Raw genomic sequence first — 19,199 nt, 5'->3', positions numbered from 1 at the left:
TAAACTCATCAGGATATGAAGATGAGACTGGTACAACTACCTCATCAGGAGAAGAAAATAAAAGACTGACTGAAGCTTCTCCTTCTAATTTAAGTAGTTTACAGGAGAAAAAATCCCCCGCAGTGGTTGCAACCCAAACATTGCAGTAATGTGGTGATGCCCAAAATCTAGAAGCTAAAGTTCACTGGAAACGGATGATAGTTTGAAACATAAGGATGATCAGTCTGGTTCACTTTTGTTTGTACTAAGAGAAATGTAAAAAAAAAAAAAAAAAAACAAACTGGTGAAGTAAGTAACTTGGATATTTTTAATTACTTCAGTTGAAATTTATCAAAGGTATTTTGTAACATAAATGAAGATTTTTTTTTTAAATATATGACATATGCCTTATTTTATTGGTATCTTTAAGGCTGGTGTGGTAACCATAATTCTGAATGTCTGAATTTTAATGGCATACCAATCAAATCTTGCATACATATTATATGTGACATGTTCAACTGATTGGAGAAATAATCCAAATAACAACATTCAGTTGTTTCTCTGTTTCTTCACAGAGCACACGACTTCTAGGGTTGTGATCTTATTTACATAAATGAGGGACCTCTGGAATCATATTTCTCTGTATATGTACTACTTATAGAAAAAAATGTGGCTTAAGTTTTTAATTAAAAACAAGATTAAGACACTTTTAAATCAACAGGATTGCAGTTTGACAAAACAGAAGAAAAGGAAGTGGAGGTAGGACAGAAGGGAGGAGGAAGATGATTGGGAAAGGCCTGACTGACTGATGGCTGGCTTCTCTGTTGCATGGTGCACATCAGAACCAATATGAGTAGAAAGGGGGTCAGAGGGAAAACACAGCTATATGGCAATAATCCACCCTATATAGTTAATGTGCATACCCCATTTTGAAGACAAAGTGCTACATAGATAACTCTATCCCCTCTACCACTACTGGTACCATATAGAAGCTCACCTCCATAAGTCCTGGTAGACTCTAATGAAAAGGCACTCTGAATGCCTTATTCATCTTTCACATGAGCTTAAGTAAAATTCAAACATCCTCATAAGTTTCTGCTGTTCTGCGTAACAAACTCCTTTGCTGCTTTTCCAAACCATGCGTGTGCGGAGAAGCAGCAGTGGTTGTCTGAGGTCCTGTCAGTGACAGGACCGTGGCCAACGTTCCCTCTAAATTTTCTCTGTGCTGAGCAGGCTACAAACTCCACTGAGGACTACATTTTTGTCCTTGGGCAAACTTACACTTTGCTATTTAAGAAGAAACAAGCCCCTCACAGCACTGTGGGAGAGTAGACAATTGATTGCAATTGCTTTTTTGAGAGATTACAGTCAACTGTGTAAATAAATATTCCAGGACTGCTTAAAGTATGGATTATGTAAATGTGTATTTAAGGACTTCAGAAAATGCCGAGTTCTGACAGGGCCTACTACAATAGGGTATCATGTAAATGTGTGTCCAGGGAGTTTTAAAGACATGTATTATTGTGCAGTATTGTGCCAATAGAGGAACATTCAGTTGGAAGCATGTCTCAAGCATTCCACTTCTAGCAGAGTTGATACCCATAATTAAGTAAGCTGTGAAGTGTTGCTAACAATTTTGTTCAAGATTCTACATTGCCACTTTCAGTGCCAAAACTTTAGTCATTCAGGGGTGTGAAAAAACACATCCCTGAGCGACAAAAATTTTAGCGCTGAAAAGCACCAGTATAGACAGCACTTTATTGCCGGGAGCTGTGCGGGGAAGGGTTGGGTAAGCGTGGGAGTTCCTGGGGTTTGTCGGGGTGGTGGTGGATGGTATCGGGGCAGTCAGGGGACAGGGAGTGGGGTGAATTGGGTAGGGGGATGGACAGGGGACAAGGAGCGGGGGGGGGTTGATGGGTTGCAGGTTCTGAGAGGGGCAGTCGAGGGCAGGACGTGGGTGCGGGTCAGATGGGGGGGGACAGGCTGTTTTGGGAAGTACAGCCTTCCCTACCCAGCCCCCGATACAATTTTCAACCCCGATGTGCAGGGCCGGCTTTAGGAAGTGCAGGGCCCAATTCGAACAATTTCGACAGGGCCCCAGCAGGGATGACTAAAAAATAAATAAATAAATAAATAAAAAACACACCACATAAAAAATATGTGGGGCTTGTACTCACCGGGTGGCACTCAGTCTTTGGTGGCACTGAAGGATCTGCCACCGAAGTGCCACCAAAGCCCCAGAGTGAGTGAAGGACCCGCCACCAAAATGCCGCTGAAGACCCGGTAGATTGTTAAGTTTTTGGCAGCTCACCATTGACTATATCCTAATTCTGCAAACACTGCTCACCCCATTTGGGGTAACTTTCATCTTCTCTGCCCCTCACTATTCTGGTGGTTTTCCCTTTTGCCACTGCCTCTATCACTTTCTTAACCCCGCTTCTACCCCATCCCTGATTTTGCCTTTTGACCCCCCAGTGTATACAGTTTTTCCCCAGGCACAAATTCAGCCCATCGTTCCTCTCCAGTGTGCCCCCTCTGCACCTTTTTAGCCCATATGAACAGAAGGCCGCCCGCATCATGATTCCAAGTGAGAGTAGAGTTAAGGCAGAGGCTTCAGCAGATGTTACTGAGCATGCTCAGATTTCTTAAACAAGTTCAGGAGCAGAAAAGTAGCAAATTGCGCCAGAGAGCAGTTTGTGCCACACTCCCAGCTCCTGGCTGCACTCCCAGCCATGTGACATGGGCAGGGGATACAGGACAGATGCAGGGCTATGTGGCCACACAGCTCACAGGGAATGTTGATGGTAGCAAACATAGCTATGCTACAAAGGGCCAAAACGAGGGCAACACAAACCTGTTTTCCATACACAAAAAGCAACCATTTACTCTCAGTCTGGTCTATTAACTTAAACAAAAAAAGAGAATGAAAGTAAAGTCGCTATGAGAGAGCACAGTGTGTTGTCTTCCCCACCTATTACAGTCTGCACTGAACTGAATACAAAATAGCCATCCTTAGAGATTCAAAGGTGCAGTATATAGAAAACAGTCACATAGCTAAAATATACCACACAGATGAGATGCAAGCTACAGGGAAAGGCCCTACTCTTATGAGCTCAGCCTTCTATTAGAACTGATGGCCATGCTTCCAGAGGGGATGATGTGAAAGAGCTGTGGTCTCCAAAAGGCCCAGCAATAGTAGGACTTGAGTTCTATCCCATATGGTTTCACACTTGTACAGGAGGATGTGGCTCTCATTTCTGTTGTCAGAGTCCCATTCACCCTCCACCTTTCAGTCTCTCCACCCAACAGGGGCCAGAAAGAGAGCAAAAGGAAGGACAGAAGAATAGCAAGAGTGGTAGGAGGGCAGTACCAAACATAGCCTGTCTCAGGCAGGCTATCAAATAGTGAATTTCATAATCAGCTTCCATTTTGGCACTAACTCCTCTCTCACTGCGTCCTTCCATATTCCCATCTTCATGTAATTTGGAACTAACCAAAGCTTGAGCAGCAAAGTGGTATGAGGCAACATTAAAAAAAAAAATCATAATGGGAGTTGCACAAATGCTTAAAGACACCACCGTGGAAATGGAAGAAGTACTTTTTATCCAAGCACATTATCTTTGTCCCTATAGGGAATACTGACTTTTCTATTTTAAAGACAGGAATGATCTGAGTAACTGGAAAAAGCCATGGTGCTCTGCATCTCTTTTCACTAGAATCCCAAATACCCTTTTCCTAGTTAAATATCAGCATGTTTACAATTACATACATATACCAAATCAAACTTTGCATTAATTGTATGTGGGGTTCAAGTTGTTAAAATCTCCAAGTCTACTGTAAAATAACTAGCATTTTCCTAATCAAATACCTCTGTTTCCCCAGGGTCGTCATCTTCTTCTCCTTTTTCTTCATTAATAAACCACTCAAGATCCTTCTCAAAATCATCCTCATATTCTGCACTTTCTGTTGAGTCACCAGCCTCTCTTAAGTCATTAGTGTCTTTCTTGTCACTCATTTTGGCTTTGTGTTACAGCAATGCTACAAGAGGGGAAAATATTCTTATTTTCACAAGACTTTTATTGACACACAACAATATACTGTTGATACCTGTGGCATATAGGTAAAGTGGTGGACAATACCACTGCCTAGCTATTTCTACAGCACCTTACAAGAGAGGATCCCAATGGGGTTTCCATCGTGAATGGATTTAGCCTTTCAACCCCTGTAAAGTAGGGAGATATTTTCATTCCCACCTGTAAAATGGGGATCTGAGGCACTGAGAAGCAAGCTGACTCAGCTACAGTCTTAAAGAAAGTCATTGGCAGAGGTAGGAAGAGAACCCATGATCTCCTAACTTCTAGTCCCTATTCTTTAACCATTAGACCATTTTTGCATGTGTACCTACAGCACTGGTACCAGATAACATCTCTCCTACTGCTTTGTTGTTCTCTCTCTCAATAGCTATAAAAACAGCAGGGGAGATGTTTCATTTATTATAACAAGACTGGGGAGGGCAATTCTGCCTGTGGCAGTGGCAATATATTTATTTCCTTAACATGTTAGCAGCATAGGCACCACCAGTTCGTTCAAAGAAGGTCTAGCCTCTACTGAAACAATTCCCACAGGTTAAAGCCAACGCAGCAAAGAACTGGGGCCCACAAGTCCTAGAAGAGACCTTTCATAGCTTCCCATAGAGCAGAGTATCCAAAACAAGAAGAGCCTGATGCATCAGACACTTGACTGACATCAGTGAGCGTCCTAAATCCAAAGCAGCTGTAGAATGAAACTCCAACTAACTGTTCCCATTTAAAATATGTATTTAAAAATGCCTCTGTTTCCTGTGTAAACAACAGGATTTAAGTGTGGGGGTAAAAACATGTCTTTGAAAGAGTTGAGCATGAGGTAATTTTAAAATTAGATTACCAAACTATCAAAATTGATAACTCAGAGAAACAACAGTTGCATGGAATTATTAACTAATCGTTTCTCATCTGAGTAGTTCAGGGAATACAAAAGCCAAAAATAGAATTATTGATAGCTATTAATTTGTTAGACTAGGGAGGTGGTCCCACATTCTACCACCAAGAATTCTTTTCTAAAGCATTAGGGAATGCCAACCAACCAAAGAAACAACTTTAAAATAAATGAAAAGTTTTTATTAAAATTAGTTATGGAAGTAAATTAAAAACAAAAGAAAATATTATTCAAAAATTAGCAGGTAAGGATTACATAAATGTAAATAAATAAGTGATACAATATATTGACTGTGCAAAAGAAACCATATTAAAATAGAGTATACATTCTAAAACTACATCAAAAATCAAAGCATCAACTAGGTCAAAGGATACCATAAAGCAAGTATAAGTTAAACAAATAACCACAAATTAAACATCTATGTCATTCCATTAGTCATTCAGGATACAATACCACTTTGAAAAATCAACTAAGAAAAGAGTACAGTATGACTGAAAAAGGCAGCACTACAAATCCTTAATATAACACAAAATCATACTTAAAGAAACAGTACTTTACAGGTAAATACAGATTTGAATGAGGCAACTGAGTCACAAAATAAATGCAGGCAAATCCACTTCACTCCACCAGGTTTCTATGAACTAACATACTTGAGCTATATCACAGTCTAAACTGAATTAGGAATTGAATAAAACAAGGCAATACAATTTTAGCATTTTAAACTAAACAAGCTTTAGTAAAGCCAAGTAGTAACTTCTTTTGAATGCTCTCAGGAAAATACTTTTAAAACTGACTGGGAGAGTCAAAAAAATAACTTCAAATGATGTGACCACTGTAAGCACAATACTAATGTTTAGTGTACACACATGCATAATTATTGTTACAATTTTCACAAGACATTTCAATAGCAAAATAGAATAGCTACAATAGCATAAGGATTAAGCCGAAAGGCGTGAAAGGTATAATTACTATGAAATGCAGCAGTGTAAAGTTAAGGCTTAAGTCAAGAACAGTGAAGTAAGGTGTCTTTAAGAAGCAATGTTGGATGCAAAAATTCAGTCCCAGTTAATCTATCTATAGGAAGAGCATGTTTTGTGAAAATTTTTAACAGTCTAGAGTGAATGCTGGAAATTTAAGACACCAAAGGAATATCAAAATTCAACTTGCTCTCAGAGCTTGAGTTAGACAAAAATTTCATTCACAGTTGGAGGTTTCTCTCAAACTAAAAGACAGACAGCAATTGGTAGTTTTCATAATTTTAGAATGAATTCTGATAGGACCTTTTTTAAACAAGATAAGTATAGACAAAGGTGTTCCAGACTACACTACAGTAGAAATGAAATGGAGAGTATGGAAAGTTATTCTCTCTCTCTCTGCACACACAGCAGCACGAACAGCAGATTTTGAAGCAGGAGGGTGAAATAGAAATTACCTGTCACTTGTTCACTCACACAGACACAGGCAAGAGCAGTGACTGTTAGTTTGGCAAAGTAGGCATGAAAGGGAAATAGACAGAAAGGCAGTCAGAGTAGGGGTTTAAGTAGTTAAGCCTTTAAAGCAGTTTAAACTGGAATAAAAAGCAGCAGACTAGTAACACTAATTCTAAAAGGTACAACAACACAGCAAAGGCTCAGTTTAAAGCATATAGCATAAAACAAGGTGAAATTATAAGCATTTGGTTAGCATCTTTAAAGAGTAGCCAACATATTTTTAATAAGCATGGGCAATGATGAAATCAGCCTTAAAAGCATACGAATACAACTGTATCTGTGCACGAACACAGTGCTGGTTAAAACAGTACTTTAGGTGCTACAGCAAAGCTTATTTCTCGCAATTCTAAGAACCTAATTTTTGGTTGTTATCATGGAAAGGAATTTAGGTTTCTATTATGCTGACCGCAGTAAGCTTCTTATTCTTTGGACTTATTCACAATCTGTCTTTCAGTTATTGGAACAGAATAGTTTGGCAATATTACGATGGAAGTTTTAAACCTGGAATTATGTAACACAGGGATTTGGTCCAGTTGGTTGATTATATGGGAAAGCAACATAGTTCTTTCCCCAAAGAACTTCTGGTCTTCCTTCAGAGTCCAGAGTTCACCTACGGGTTTTCTGAGGGGAAAACAATGATTGCCCAGTCTCTATACTGAAGCAGGATTGTTTTATCTCACCATTCAGTTTAGAGACTGATAGCTCTTGAGCAAGATGGATTTTTGTGATGTCTCCATTTCTTTAAGAAGGCAACCTCCTTCCTAAGGCTGGTTTCTGGTAGGAATGTATGCCTGGGACCAAATTTTCCCCAAGGATGTTATCCCTGAAGGACTCAATTAAGAGTACCTCTCTCTCAGGAGATGAAACGTTATCCTTATGCTAAGGTGACTCACTTCAGCTAGAAGTGACAACAGTTCATGGGATCAGGCAGCTTCTTTGTAGTAGGAGCATTGAGCTTTGGTAGACAGATGGTACCCTTGCTGGTACAGTTACAGCTACCCTTGGCTGGCATAGGTCCAATTATTTTATAGGTATTGTTTCCCATTGAAATATATAGATGGAGGTGGTTCCTATCCAAAAAACAGTTAGATCTGATAGTTCACCGTCCCACTAAATAGTTGCAAGTTTTGGAGGAGTAATGTGCTGATCACATTGCTGGAAATCTGTCTTTTCAATGACAGGTTAGGAAGAGCTGCCCTACGTGTGTGCGCCCAGGAGAGGGCGTTGTGGTCTGGCAAAAGTCTATCTTTCAGTCACAGAATCAATTGAAAGCAGGGGTGGGCAAACTTTTTGGGCCGAAGGCCACATCAGGGTGGGGAAATTGTATGCAGGGCCAGGGCAGGGGGTTGGGGTGCAGGAGGGAGTGCGGGGTGTGGGAGGGGGTTAGGTGTGCAGGAAAGGGCTCAGGGCAAAGAATTGGGGCAGAGGAAGGGTGCGGGGTTTATGAGGGGGCTCAGGGCAGGGAGTTGGGGTGCAGGCAGGAAGCTTAGGGCAGGGAGTTGGGAGGCAGGGTGCAGGAGGGGTTCGGGCTCCGGGGTGGCAGCGGCGTGCCTGCCCTGGTCCTGGCCCCGCGCCATTCAAGGAAGCGCTGCGGCCCCTGGGGGAGGGGGGTGGAAGGCCGCGCCTCCAGGTACCTCCCCCGAAGCTCCCATTGGCCGTAGTTCCCCGTTCCCGGCCAATGGGAGCTGTGGGGGGCGGTGCCTGGAGGCAAGGGCTGGGGGCTGCAGGGACGTCGGGCCGGCCGCTGATGAAAGTGGCGCGGGGCCTGCGGCGCCACGGGGGGCAATCCCATGGCACCACGGGGGGCAATCCCACGGGCGGGATTCAAAGCCCTGAGGGGCTGGAACCGGCCTGCGGGCCGTAGTTTTCCCACCCGTGATTTAAAGTCTTTAGTAATCGTGCCATTTATTCTTCTCAAAGTTCTACATAGTTATAATAATCCTTTCACATTCTGGGATATGTTAGTGCAGCTTTCTTAAAGTTTTAATTCTGGAGTTCAATATTCATTCTTTACTCAAATATTTTCCAAAAGGAATTTATCTATTTCCACTTTAAATATAGGAATGTTATCACACAAATTTTGATTATATACTTAATCAACTTCAATAATTTATTATTAAGTTCAACTTTCTATTCCTAATAATCAGAAATACTGCTTTACTACTTTATATTTTATTCTGGATAATTTTACATTTACTAGTAAGTACAACCAAGTAAATCAAACCACAACTTAGTAAGATGAAGTAATAATATTCAACTATAAGTTAATTCTTAGTTACAATCTCATACTTAAGAACATAAGAAAGGCCATACTGGGTCAGACCAAAGGTCCATCTAGCCCAGTATCCTGTCTTCTGACAGTTGCCAATCCCAAGTGCCCCAGGGGTAATGAATAGAACAGGTAATCATTAAGTGATCCATTCCCTGTCGCTCATTCAGTTTCTGGCAAACAGAGGCTAGGGACACTATCCCTGCCCATCCTGGCTTTACCATTAAACTTCTAACCCAATATTTCATGTTAACATCTTATAACAAATTGCATATTAATGAGTTATGGACCCCAACATAGAGTAGAGATACTTTGTAAACTAGCTGGTACATATGAAAAGAGCATGGGTTAGTAGAACTAGGATATCAGAGACAGAGCCCATTCCTCCTTTCCTTCCCATCCTGTTTCCCTCCATCCTCATTTCCATCTGGTACTACCACCTTGTGACTAACATAGCTCATTGCTGAGGGTTGGGATTTTGACAATGGAGCTAACTGAATAACAGTGAATAAGATGGGGACACACAGATATGTTACCCTCTGGTTAGAAAGAAGTAGATTAAGATTACTATTTGAATTTATTAAAAAACTTCACACACGAGGCCTTACTGCACATTTACACATTTGTTGCTAGCTTTCAGATAACACCATCCACATCAGTATTAGAAGAGAAATGACATCATTTGGATATCAATGCAGAGAAACTGGGAAAAGGGTTGAGAGCCAAAGTTACAATTTTTCTGCACAGAGGCAAGAATCACTCATATGGTGGGAGTTACCAGACTGTCAGCAAAGCACAGAGTAAACAATTTATTAATGACAAGATTGGGCCATCCCTTTGTGGCTGCATGTTGCAGTATCCTTTCACCAGCTACTGGGCAGCTGCTGACAATGCATGGAAAACAGTCTTTTTACGGTTTTGCCTACACATTCTAGATCTTCAGTTCCTTGTTCCTTATTTCTAATGGTATCTGTATAAATGCAGGATATTGGGATTGTTTAAAAGTTTCTTTTCCTGCACCTTGTGGTTTCTGCTACAACCTGGAGGTTGCCCCTGAGTGTCTCATGGTAGTGCAATGCATTAACAGATCTTTAAGTAGCAAAAGTTTGCAATACAATATAGACTACAAGAATTAGCTGTGACCCTTTCATGCCCCAAGAAGATCCTGGAAATAGTGAGATGGCTATTACTCCCTCCTCACGTTCAGTCAAAATCCTCAGTTTCTAACATCAAAATTTGTTGCGTTGGTGATTATTATGTCACAAAGGATTATGATTAACTGAAGAAAAAAAGAGCAAGACAACAAATATCCTGCTTACTCATGTATACATGTCTCTAATTCAATGCAAATAATATAAGAATGTAATTTTCACCTTGAGATATTAATAAACATTAGGGATTTCAGGGTTCTGCTGTAGTTCCCCCAGAAATTGTAGCTGTATTCATATCCCGCTACACACATCACAATAGGACTTTTCACAACATGACCATACAACTCAAGCGCAGAAGTATGCACACACATTTGCCTTGGTTGGTTCACACTTGAATGCTGGAGTTCAAATGAAGTCCAAAACTCAAAGTGGAGCTCAGCCAAAAAACAGAGTTTTTTCGAGTTCCACCCAAATAGGTACTATGCTTGTGTGAAACTTGCAGTGAACCTGGCCTGAGTTTCCGACTTGTACAATTCTGCATAATCACAATACAAAATGCTGCATATGTTCACTTTAATGAGTGATGTCTTTTAATCACAATACTGTGCAAAATTCAGCTTATTTATACAGTGTCTTTCGAGAGGAACAAAATGTATTCTATTAGAAAGGATCACAGCATAGATCCTACATTCATGATTGAGAGGGCACTTTCAATTTAAGGACCTGATCTTGCAAGAACATATTTAAAAATTTTATTAAAGTTCATGTTTAAAATTAAATATACACAAGTTAAGAGGGAAGATACTATACATCTGGGGTCAGGCTTGAGTTATGAGGAATTACAGGTATCCATTACAAGGATCACAAGATACATACATATCACATAACCAGCATAGACCCAGATTGGGGTGTGGGAGTTTTTTTTTAAAAAAAAAACAAAGAGTCTGGGTAACTCCCTGCTCCCCATGTGTCAGTATATAATGCCTGCATCTGTAACTTTCACTCTATGCATCCGAAGAAGTGAGGTTTTTACTCACGAAAGCTTATGCCCAAATAAATCTGTTAGTCTTTAAGGTGCCACCAGACTCCTTGTTGTTTTTGTAGATACAGACTAACACAGCTACCCCCTGATATTAGGCTATTTGAGTTATCCAAGCCTGGGTGAGGAACCTGTAATAATTAAAAAAATATTTGGATGCATCTTTTGTACTTGTCTACATTGCCATTCTATAGAACCATATGAGAGACACTCAAAATGCTTTAAAAAAAAGGAATTAAACCTTTCGAGTCTAATGTTCAGAAGGCAAATTTTACCTCTATTTTACAGATGAAGCCACAAGGCAATGAGTCAGGAATAGCACCTGAACTCCCTCCCTCTGCTAACCACTAGATGTTGCTTCTGATCAAAAACCAATTTTACTTTAAAAGTTAAATTTGAGAGCTAAGCGGTCCCAAATTATGTATGGTGCTTTATTCTTGGACAAAAACTGATTGAGAAATTAAGAAATAGAACAAATGAAAACAGTGCACTACTCATTCGATATGTTTTAGTCTTCTCCATCACCTGATGTAAATCAGCATAGCTCCACTGACTTTCACTAGAGCTAAGCTGACTTACACCAGCTAAGGATCTCTCTCCTTCAAGTGCAGTTAGCAAGCACCTTGCCCTGCAGAAGGGTGAACTGGAGTATCTAATGCGACTTCTGTCTCTATTGTACTGTAATTCTCAATCAGCACAGTAAAGTAAAAAAACAACTGTTTTTATTTAGTTGGATAATAATCATTAAAACACAAAAAAGTTACACACAGACCACCACATTCAGCTGTAAAAGCTCATCACTTAGGCCAGGTCTATATTTAAAAGTTTTGCTGGCTTATTATGCCTGTTAAAGGTGTGATTTTTTTATGACTCAGCTATATAAGCAAAAGTATGCTTTTGCCAGTATAGTTTATTCTTCTCACCAATATAGACGTACTGGCAAAATTTTCATGCATAGACAAGCCTTTAGATGGTAAGGTCTTCAGATTACTGGCTGTCTTTGTTATATGTTTGTACAGTGCTTAGCACCATAATACAATTAAGAAATAAAAATAAAATCATGGTAGGGACTTGACATGCACAAAAAGTAAGAAATTCAACATTTATAAAGTTGCAAAGTTCTAAGTACGACCTAAACGGTATCACATTGCACAGGGTACACAAAACAAAAAAGTTATTGCCTTAACAAAAAAATTACTATGTATGAACAAAGGGGTGCAGAGGGGAGACTAATCATTACCATAATTTTGCATTAAGTTCATGAGACTAACCCTTTGGTAGACTTCGCAAGTTATCTGCCTCACTAATTCAAAGCAGCTGTAAAGTCTGTAATGCTCTGGATAGTTTTAAGAACATTTCCAGTCTGCCTCTCAGACAGTTTTTTTTCTGGCTCCTAGAAATAAAATCACAAGACACTATATGTTTATAACACCTTCCTCCCAAGCTATTGCAATGTGCAACAAATTCATTAACAAATTAAGAGCAAGTATCCCCAGGCACTAACTCCATTTTACCTATGTGGAGAAACTGGAGCATGGAGTGCTGACAGTGGCTTGTCCAGCACATGAGTTGCAATGCAAAACCAAGCACGAACCCCTGTCACCTCCAGCAGGCTCCAGCCCTGTGCTGGGAGCACCCGGCCCCCACGGGGATCTCCAATTTACCTTCCTCCACCGTATGAATGTTCACACTGCAAAGGAGCCAGTCGCCACTTCCCAGCCGGAGATAAGCTGCCTAGTTAGACTCATAGGACTTTAAGGTCAGAAGGGACCATTATGATCTTCTAGTCCAGGGGATGGCAACCTTTCAGGAGTGGTGTGCCAAGTCTTCATTTATTCACTCTAATTTAAGGTTTCACATGCCAGTAATACATTTTAATGTTTTTAGAAGGTCTCTTTCTATAAGTCTATAATATATAACTAAACTATTGTTGTATGTAAAGTAAGTAAGGTTTTTAAAACGTTTAAGAAGCTTCATTTAAAGTTAAAATGCAGAGCCCCCCCCAGACAGGTGGCCAGGACCTGGGCAGTGTGAGTGCCACTGAAAATCAGCTCACGTGTCGCCTTCGGCACGCGTGCCATAGGTTGACTACCCCTGTTCTAGTCTGACCTCCTGCACAATGCAAGCTACAGAATCTCACCCACCCACTCCTGTAACAACCCCCTGCACTATGTCTGAGCTACTGAAGACCTCAACTTGTGGTTTAAAGACTTCAGGTGACCCCTGCCCCACGCTGCAGAGGAAGGTGAAAACCCCCCATGGCCTCTGCCAATCTGCCCTGGAGGAGAATTCCTTCCCGACCCCAAATATGAATATCAGCTAAACCCTGAGCATATGGGCAAGACTCACCAGCCAGGAATTCTCTGTAGTAACTCAGACCCCATCCCATCACAAGCCACTGGGCATATTTACCGCTAATAGTCAAAGACCAATTAATTGCCAGAATTAGGCTAGCCCATCATACCATCCCCTCCATAAACTTATCAAGCTTAGTCTTGAAGCCAGGAATGTCTTTTGCCCCCACTGCTCCCTGCGGCTAAGCGCATTAGCAGCGAGCGCAGGGCCCACCCCACGGGCTGTACCGCGCAGCCGGGTCACGGCGGCGGTCTGGCGCGAAGCCCCTGCGTCTCCAGGGCGCCCGCTCCCCCCACCCGGCGCAGGGAGCGGCGCGGGGCGCAGCAGCCGCAGGGGCCGGAGGAGGGCGGCTCCCCGCTCTCACCTTTGGGGTCGGGCGGGCTCCAGGCAGATCAGGGAGCCCGGCTCTGCTCCGCGCAAAAGGAACCGGGGGAGGGGGACGCGCTGGGAGCCGGACTCCGGGGTTCTGCGCCCGGCTCCGCCGCCCGCCGGCTGCCCGTCCCATCAGCTCCTTGTGCCTCGGGCTCCGCCCCTCCCTCGCCTGCGCACTGTGCCGGGAGCCCTCAGCGACTGGCGTTGCCATAGTAGCAGCAACCAGCCCCAGCTCCCCTCACTCACCTGTAGAGCCCAGCGCTGAAACGGCGGGTCAAAAGGGCCAAACTTGTCTCTCTGTTCCGTTGCCTAAGCAACAAAGAGAGGGCGGGTGAAGTCTCGTGAGAAAATAGACGAGAGGTCTGCTCGTCCCGGTTTCCATGGAGACCTAGATAACTACTAAGCTAGGTAGAGGCGGGAGTGCCGCCATCTTGGATGCTGGCCAGGGCCACCCAGAGCAGGTGTGTTAGCGCTAGAGCTCACACAGGCTGTGACCTCCCCTCCAGCTGCCCTGCCTTGGGGCGCTGCACCTCCCCCCCTGCTCCCCGCTCCAAGCCTGCTTTCCTAGGGAAGCCCCCTGTGCAGCCAGACATGCAGCCCCAGGCTGACGTCTCACACCACATGTGGCCCTTAAGGCACAAGGTGACCAAGCACCCCAGACCCATTGCCCGTTTGTAGACGGCACCCAGCATCAAGAGTCGGGGGCCAGAAATCATGAGATTTAAAATATAACCACCACTGGGAATTTCCCTCCCCTCTCGGGTTTCTGAGCTGTTGTTAGGTTCCACGCTGGGCATGGTTTCAAGCCTCTTGTTAACCAAGGGGCACAGAAAAATTACTTTTTCAAAGAAAAAGAAAAAAGTAAGCCCAATCTCCCAAAATTGCAGGAGCTGGGGCTTTAAGGAAACCTTGAATGTTACAAGACTGGTGATAAAATCCTGACTTAGTAACTGGCCTAGCAGCCTTCCCCCTGCTTCTGGGCTCCTTTGCTACGCCCCAGCCCACACAGCAATTTAACTGACCCGAGGAAGAGCTCTGTGAGCCTCCAAAGCTTACCTCTTTCACCAACAGAAGTTGGTCCAATAAAAGATATTACCTCATCCACCTTGCCTCTCCCATATCCTTAGACCGGGATAGCAACAACATCGCAAACAGCAGTTTAATTTAATATACATACATGTATACAAACTTGGGATGGAACGTAAGGGAGAAGGACAACAATGCAGAAGTTCCATTAAATATTTCTACCACCCCCCCTATCACATTTTTTATAAATCAAATCACTTCACAGCTATCTACACAAAGTTAATTCACAGCAAGTTTCTTAAATGACAGTTTTTGGCAGCATGCTTCACAGATCAGTGGTCCAGAATCCCACAATCTGTTAGGGATCATATGAAGAAACAACTAGAGGTTTCTGGGTACTACAAGTGGCTAGGATTTCTGATGGAAGTGCCTCTCCTCTCCCCACCGTGCCCACACAGCCCTCAGCTCTGGATAGGATCACTCCAAAAGGTGGTGAGGTTATCTCCACAGGACCTGATGTGCCACTTTCATTGCCCTGAATCTGATACTTGGCAAGTAGGGAAAAAAGAGGTGCAAAGACCTGCAGTAGGATTGAGAGAAGGGCTGTAGAGACTGCAGGAACAGAAGGAGGGGGAGCTATTCCTTCCCTCCCTTGCCCAGGTTCTTTCTGGGCCCTAGTAACTAAAAGGTTTTTCTGCTTTCTCATCAATGAGATGTGTTTCACCAACCACCCTCTTCCAATCTACTTCTAGGTCATATTCCAGCCCTTGAGAAGTACTTATCTAAAGAATTCCATGTGCCTTTGGTTCTAACCCTGGCACTGACACCAACTCACGATGTTACCCTGGGCAAGTTCCTTCCCCCGCCTCTTTCCCCAGCTGTAAAATAGGGGAGCTTAGCTGCTTCAAAAAGTGGGTGTAGGGCATCTCACTATTTGCGAAGGCTGTTGAGCTCATCAGATGTAAGGTGCTCAAGAAGGGCACAAAAAGAACACTGAAGATGCTTAAATGGAGGAAAATATCACTCATTCACACATCTAAACAAATGACCAAAAAATATATATAACAACTCAAAAAATTATTTCAGACACTACTACTAAACATGATAAAATGCCTTATGGGCTTAAGTTTATGCAAAAATTTGAAAAACAGTAGCTTGTAGTGAGAATGCCTCTATTATTGGCAATACTATAATGATGTTTAAACTGCCACTGCAATGTAATAGTTCTCAGTGAATATTATTAGTTATCTAAAGTAGGGTTTGGAAGTTAGATAGCAAGAATTCACATTTCTGTCACTGTCTTCTTGCTGTGTGATTTTGGGCATGTCACTGAGCCATTCTGTGCCTTATTTGGAAACACACTGTATAAATTCGTAGATTCAAGGACTGGAAGGGACCTCGAGAGGTCATCGAGTCCAGTCCCCTGCCCTCATGGCAGGACCAAATACTGTCTAGAAGACCATATAAGTGCTAAGTATTCTTAAAAGTAAGGTACTTATTTACCCACCTTTTAAATCACTGATAGCTAGGATCTTGTCTTCCACTGCTTTAGTCATTTTAAACCATTGCAACATGGATTTGCATACATGTAAATTGCTACAAGTGCAGGGCAGTGAAAAATCAGGTAGAGATGAAAACTGTTGAGTGCTAAGTATAAGTATTCCAACCCAACCAACTGGGTTAACATGAAGTGACAGTTTTTGATGTTCATTTCTAAATTGCACTAACAAAAAATCCTGAGTTAAGATTCTGAGAAACTTTAGAAATCACTTCCTTTTTCATACACAATAGTCCAATAATTATGTTCATAAGTACAAATAAGCCAACTGAAATAAGTTCTTGGTTATATAGTTAAATTTTGTTATGAGACATACCTTAATAGATCTCTGACAGGCCACAGAATTTCAGTGTACTAAGTTTTGTTATAACTGTATGACTTACTGTGGAAGTACACATTTTAAGAGAAGACCATTAGTGTATAAATTTAAATAGGTTTAAATGATTTAGGATTACATCAGTGTTTGAGGTTATGTAGATTACATTTGTCAGATTGTGTATTAAACATGTTTTGTTTGGCAATGAACACTGATCAAATTCAAATGAAGTTAGGAGTAAATGTTGAAGTGTGAAGTTAATACAAATTAATAACTTCCACAAATTTCAAGGAACTTCATGACACATTTATGACTAAGGGTAGAATGGAAAGAATTCAAAGAGATCTTTAAGTATCAAAACATCTTACAGTTAAATCCTGGGTTGTCTGATGTTTATAGAGCGTAAAACAAATAATACCTGTAGATTGTAGCACAGTGTATCTTTGTGCTTAGCAGTCTCTGGTAGCTGTTGCATGGCAATGAAGCCAGCCATACAATGTATAAATAGAAACAGGTCATTATGAACTAGAAACCCTTTTGTTTGAAATGGTGGCTATCAGCAGCATTCTTAGGTGGCTGGGAGCATGTCACTGTTGCTAAGCACCTGTCAATACCTTGCAAATAATATAGGGCTCCACTAATTCTGACAAATCTTATAGTAACATTTAAATAGCCAATTTAACTTGCTGTATTACTTCTTTCCTGAAAGTCTCCTAGCACTTATGGTAAACATGCCATTGGTTTTCAAAACACAATTTTAATGGGCAAGTGATGACAGCACAGAGAACCATTGGTTAGATGTCACCTTTAGCTAGACTGAAATAGATGCTTATTGACCAGTACACTTGAGACACACTGTTTTCACATGACAACTCACATTACAGACTTTGCATCAAGCCTGCTCTAATTTCCCACAGGCAATACTAGACTTACCAAAAAAGGAGAAGCTTGTGACTATAAAGCTTTAGCAAAGAATCCACAGCAAGTGGCATAGCTGGTGCAGGGAAGTTCACGTTGTACCTCCAGATTTACTTCAAGGTGTTTCCACTCCATCCCCCTGCCCACTAGGGTTACTCCCTGGGAGATGTTAGTTTTAAGTTCTGCTGGGGGCTTCCAGGAATGCCCTCACTGGCTGCTGGCTCATTGCAAACCTAGCCACACCCATGCACTTTTGGAGCTTCACTATCTCCAGAGCTCTCTACAAATGGATAGTTGTGGCTGTAATTATGACCTCCTACCTGACAAACTGCCTTCCACTGGGAGTCTTGTGCCAAGCGGAGACACATCATTGAGTGAATCTCACCCATTGCTTTATAGTTCACCATCACAGCTGATTCTAGCCTGAAGCATCAGGTTTTAATCCCCTAGATTGCCTGGAAACCCAGCTGAGTCAGCTCATCTAGTCATCCAGGTAAGGCAGAAGGGTGAACTATTGTCATCAATTTTCAGATTAAAGATAAGGAATTAAGTTCTACCACTGGCCTGTTGGGTGATCCTGCACATCACTTCATCTCTGCACCTGAGTTTCCCCCTTTGGAAAATGGGAGTAATGATACTGACCTCCTTTGTAAAGTACTTTTAAGAACTCGGATGAGAAGCACTTTGTAAAAGTGAAGTACTAGAAAATGTGGTTCTGCCTTTCCCTTATTATTGGCCCAAACTTGCATATACTTGCTACCAAGCATAGTGCCCACTACCATGTGTATTCCGAGAGCAATAAGTGTTCCAGGATCACTAGTAAGTGTTGTAAGTGTTGTTTGGTGTCCCAGTAATTTGACTGGTGCCCTAGGTGGCACAAGGATACAACAAATCAATACAGTCCCAGACCAAAGCAACCCTTTTCCAAATTAGAGGGACACCACCAATTTGGGGCAAAAAACATCCACACATGATTTTAAAAAAAAGCACACTATTCTACATTACATTATATAGATTTCTTGCTTTTAATGGGACTGTGTGTGCTGTCAATTTCCTCATTTCGCTTGTATAGTGAACGTTTGCCTTGTTTGTTCAGCTCTTCCATACATTAAATATGAGAGAGACTTTTTGAAACAAGATAGCATCTGTAAAGCCAGAAGCCTTGGCAGGGGGAGGTGTAGTACATAAAACTAATTAAAAATAGTCTAGATCCCAAGGTAATGATCTTTAAGAGTTGGTTATAGAGAAGACACACTGTGGTAGCATAACTCCTTTTTGCTTGCTGGTGAATGTAGTGGTGGTGACATCGACAGCACTATTTTTGTCTCCCCACCTAGTTTTCAGATGTGGACCCAGCAAACCTATTTTAAGTATTTCCCCTTTATGGCTGACCTCTACTTCTTACCTGGGATATTTGCTGCTTGATGCTCAGGCCTCTGGCTCATGTCTTCAGTACTTACATCGATGCAAGAGTCCTTCACGTGGCCACTATACAGCAATGGTCACACAGAGCAACAGCTACTCTTCGAGCACCTACATTCTCCCTCAAACCTCACTCTACTGGATCAGGTTTCGCAAAAGCCAAGCCACCTCCACCCTTAGACTGGAACTGAAGCACAACCTCTCTCTGGGGGGTTATTTTGTAGAGTTTATGGGCTGGGGTGGTGGCAGCTCTCTGTGTGTGAGGGTTCCTGGTCACACGCATCCATTCAGTGGCTCTTCCTTGAACCTGCCTCTCTGGAACCTGCTTTC

General features: G+C 42.1%; 1 protein-coding gene across 5 annotated transcripts in view; it reads right to left on the bottom strand.

Annotated features, from left to right (window-relative positions):
• The window catches only part of CCDC181 (coiled-coil domain containing 181), a 28,314-nt gene extending 14,356 nt beyond the window's left edge, over window positions 1-13,958 (bottom strand). For 2 of the 5 annotated variants that reach the window (XM_054044332.1, XM_054044338.1), the window contains exon 1: window positions 13,622-13,857. In XM_054044332.1, coding sequence (XP_053900307.1) covers window positions 13,622-13,840 — 219 coding nt within the window. In that variant the 5' untranslated portion in view covers window positions 13,841-13,857. The other 3 variants (XM_054044358.1, XM_054044346.1, XM_054044355.1) reach the window with 3 other exon arrangements.
• Window positions 13,959-19,199: the final 5,241 nt, after the last annotated feature.

The sequence above is a fragment of the Malaclemys terrapin genome, chromosome 1, assembly GCF_027887155.1.
Source record: "Malaclemys terrapin pileata isolate rMalTer1 chromosome 1, rMalTer1.hap1, whole genome shotgun sequence".
NCBI lineage: Eukaryota > Metazoa > Chordata > Testudines > Emydidae > Malaclemys > Malaclemys terrapin.
The sequence above is the reverse complement of the archived record's forward strand: the minus strand, read 5'-3'. Positions and strand labels throughout refer to the sequence as shown.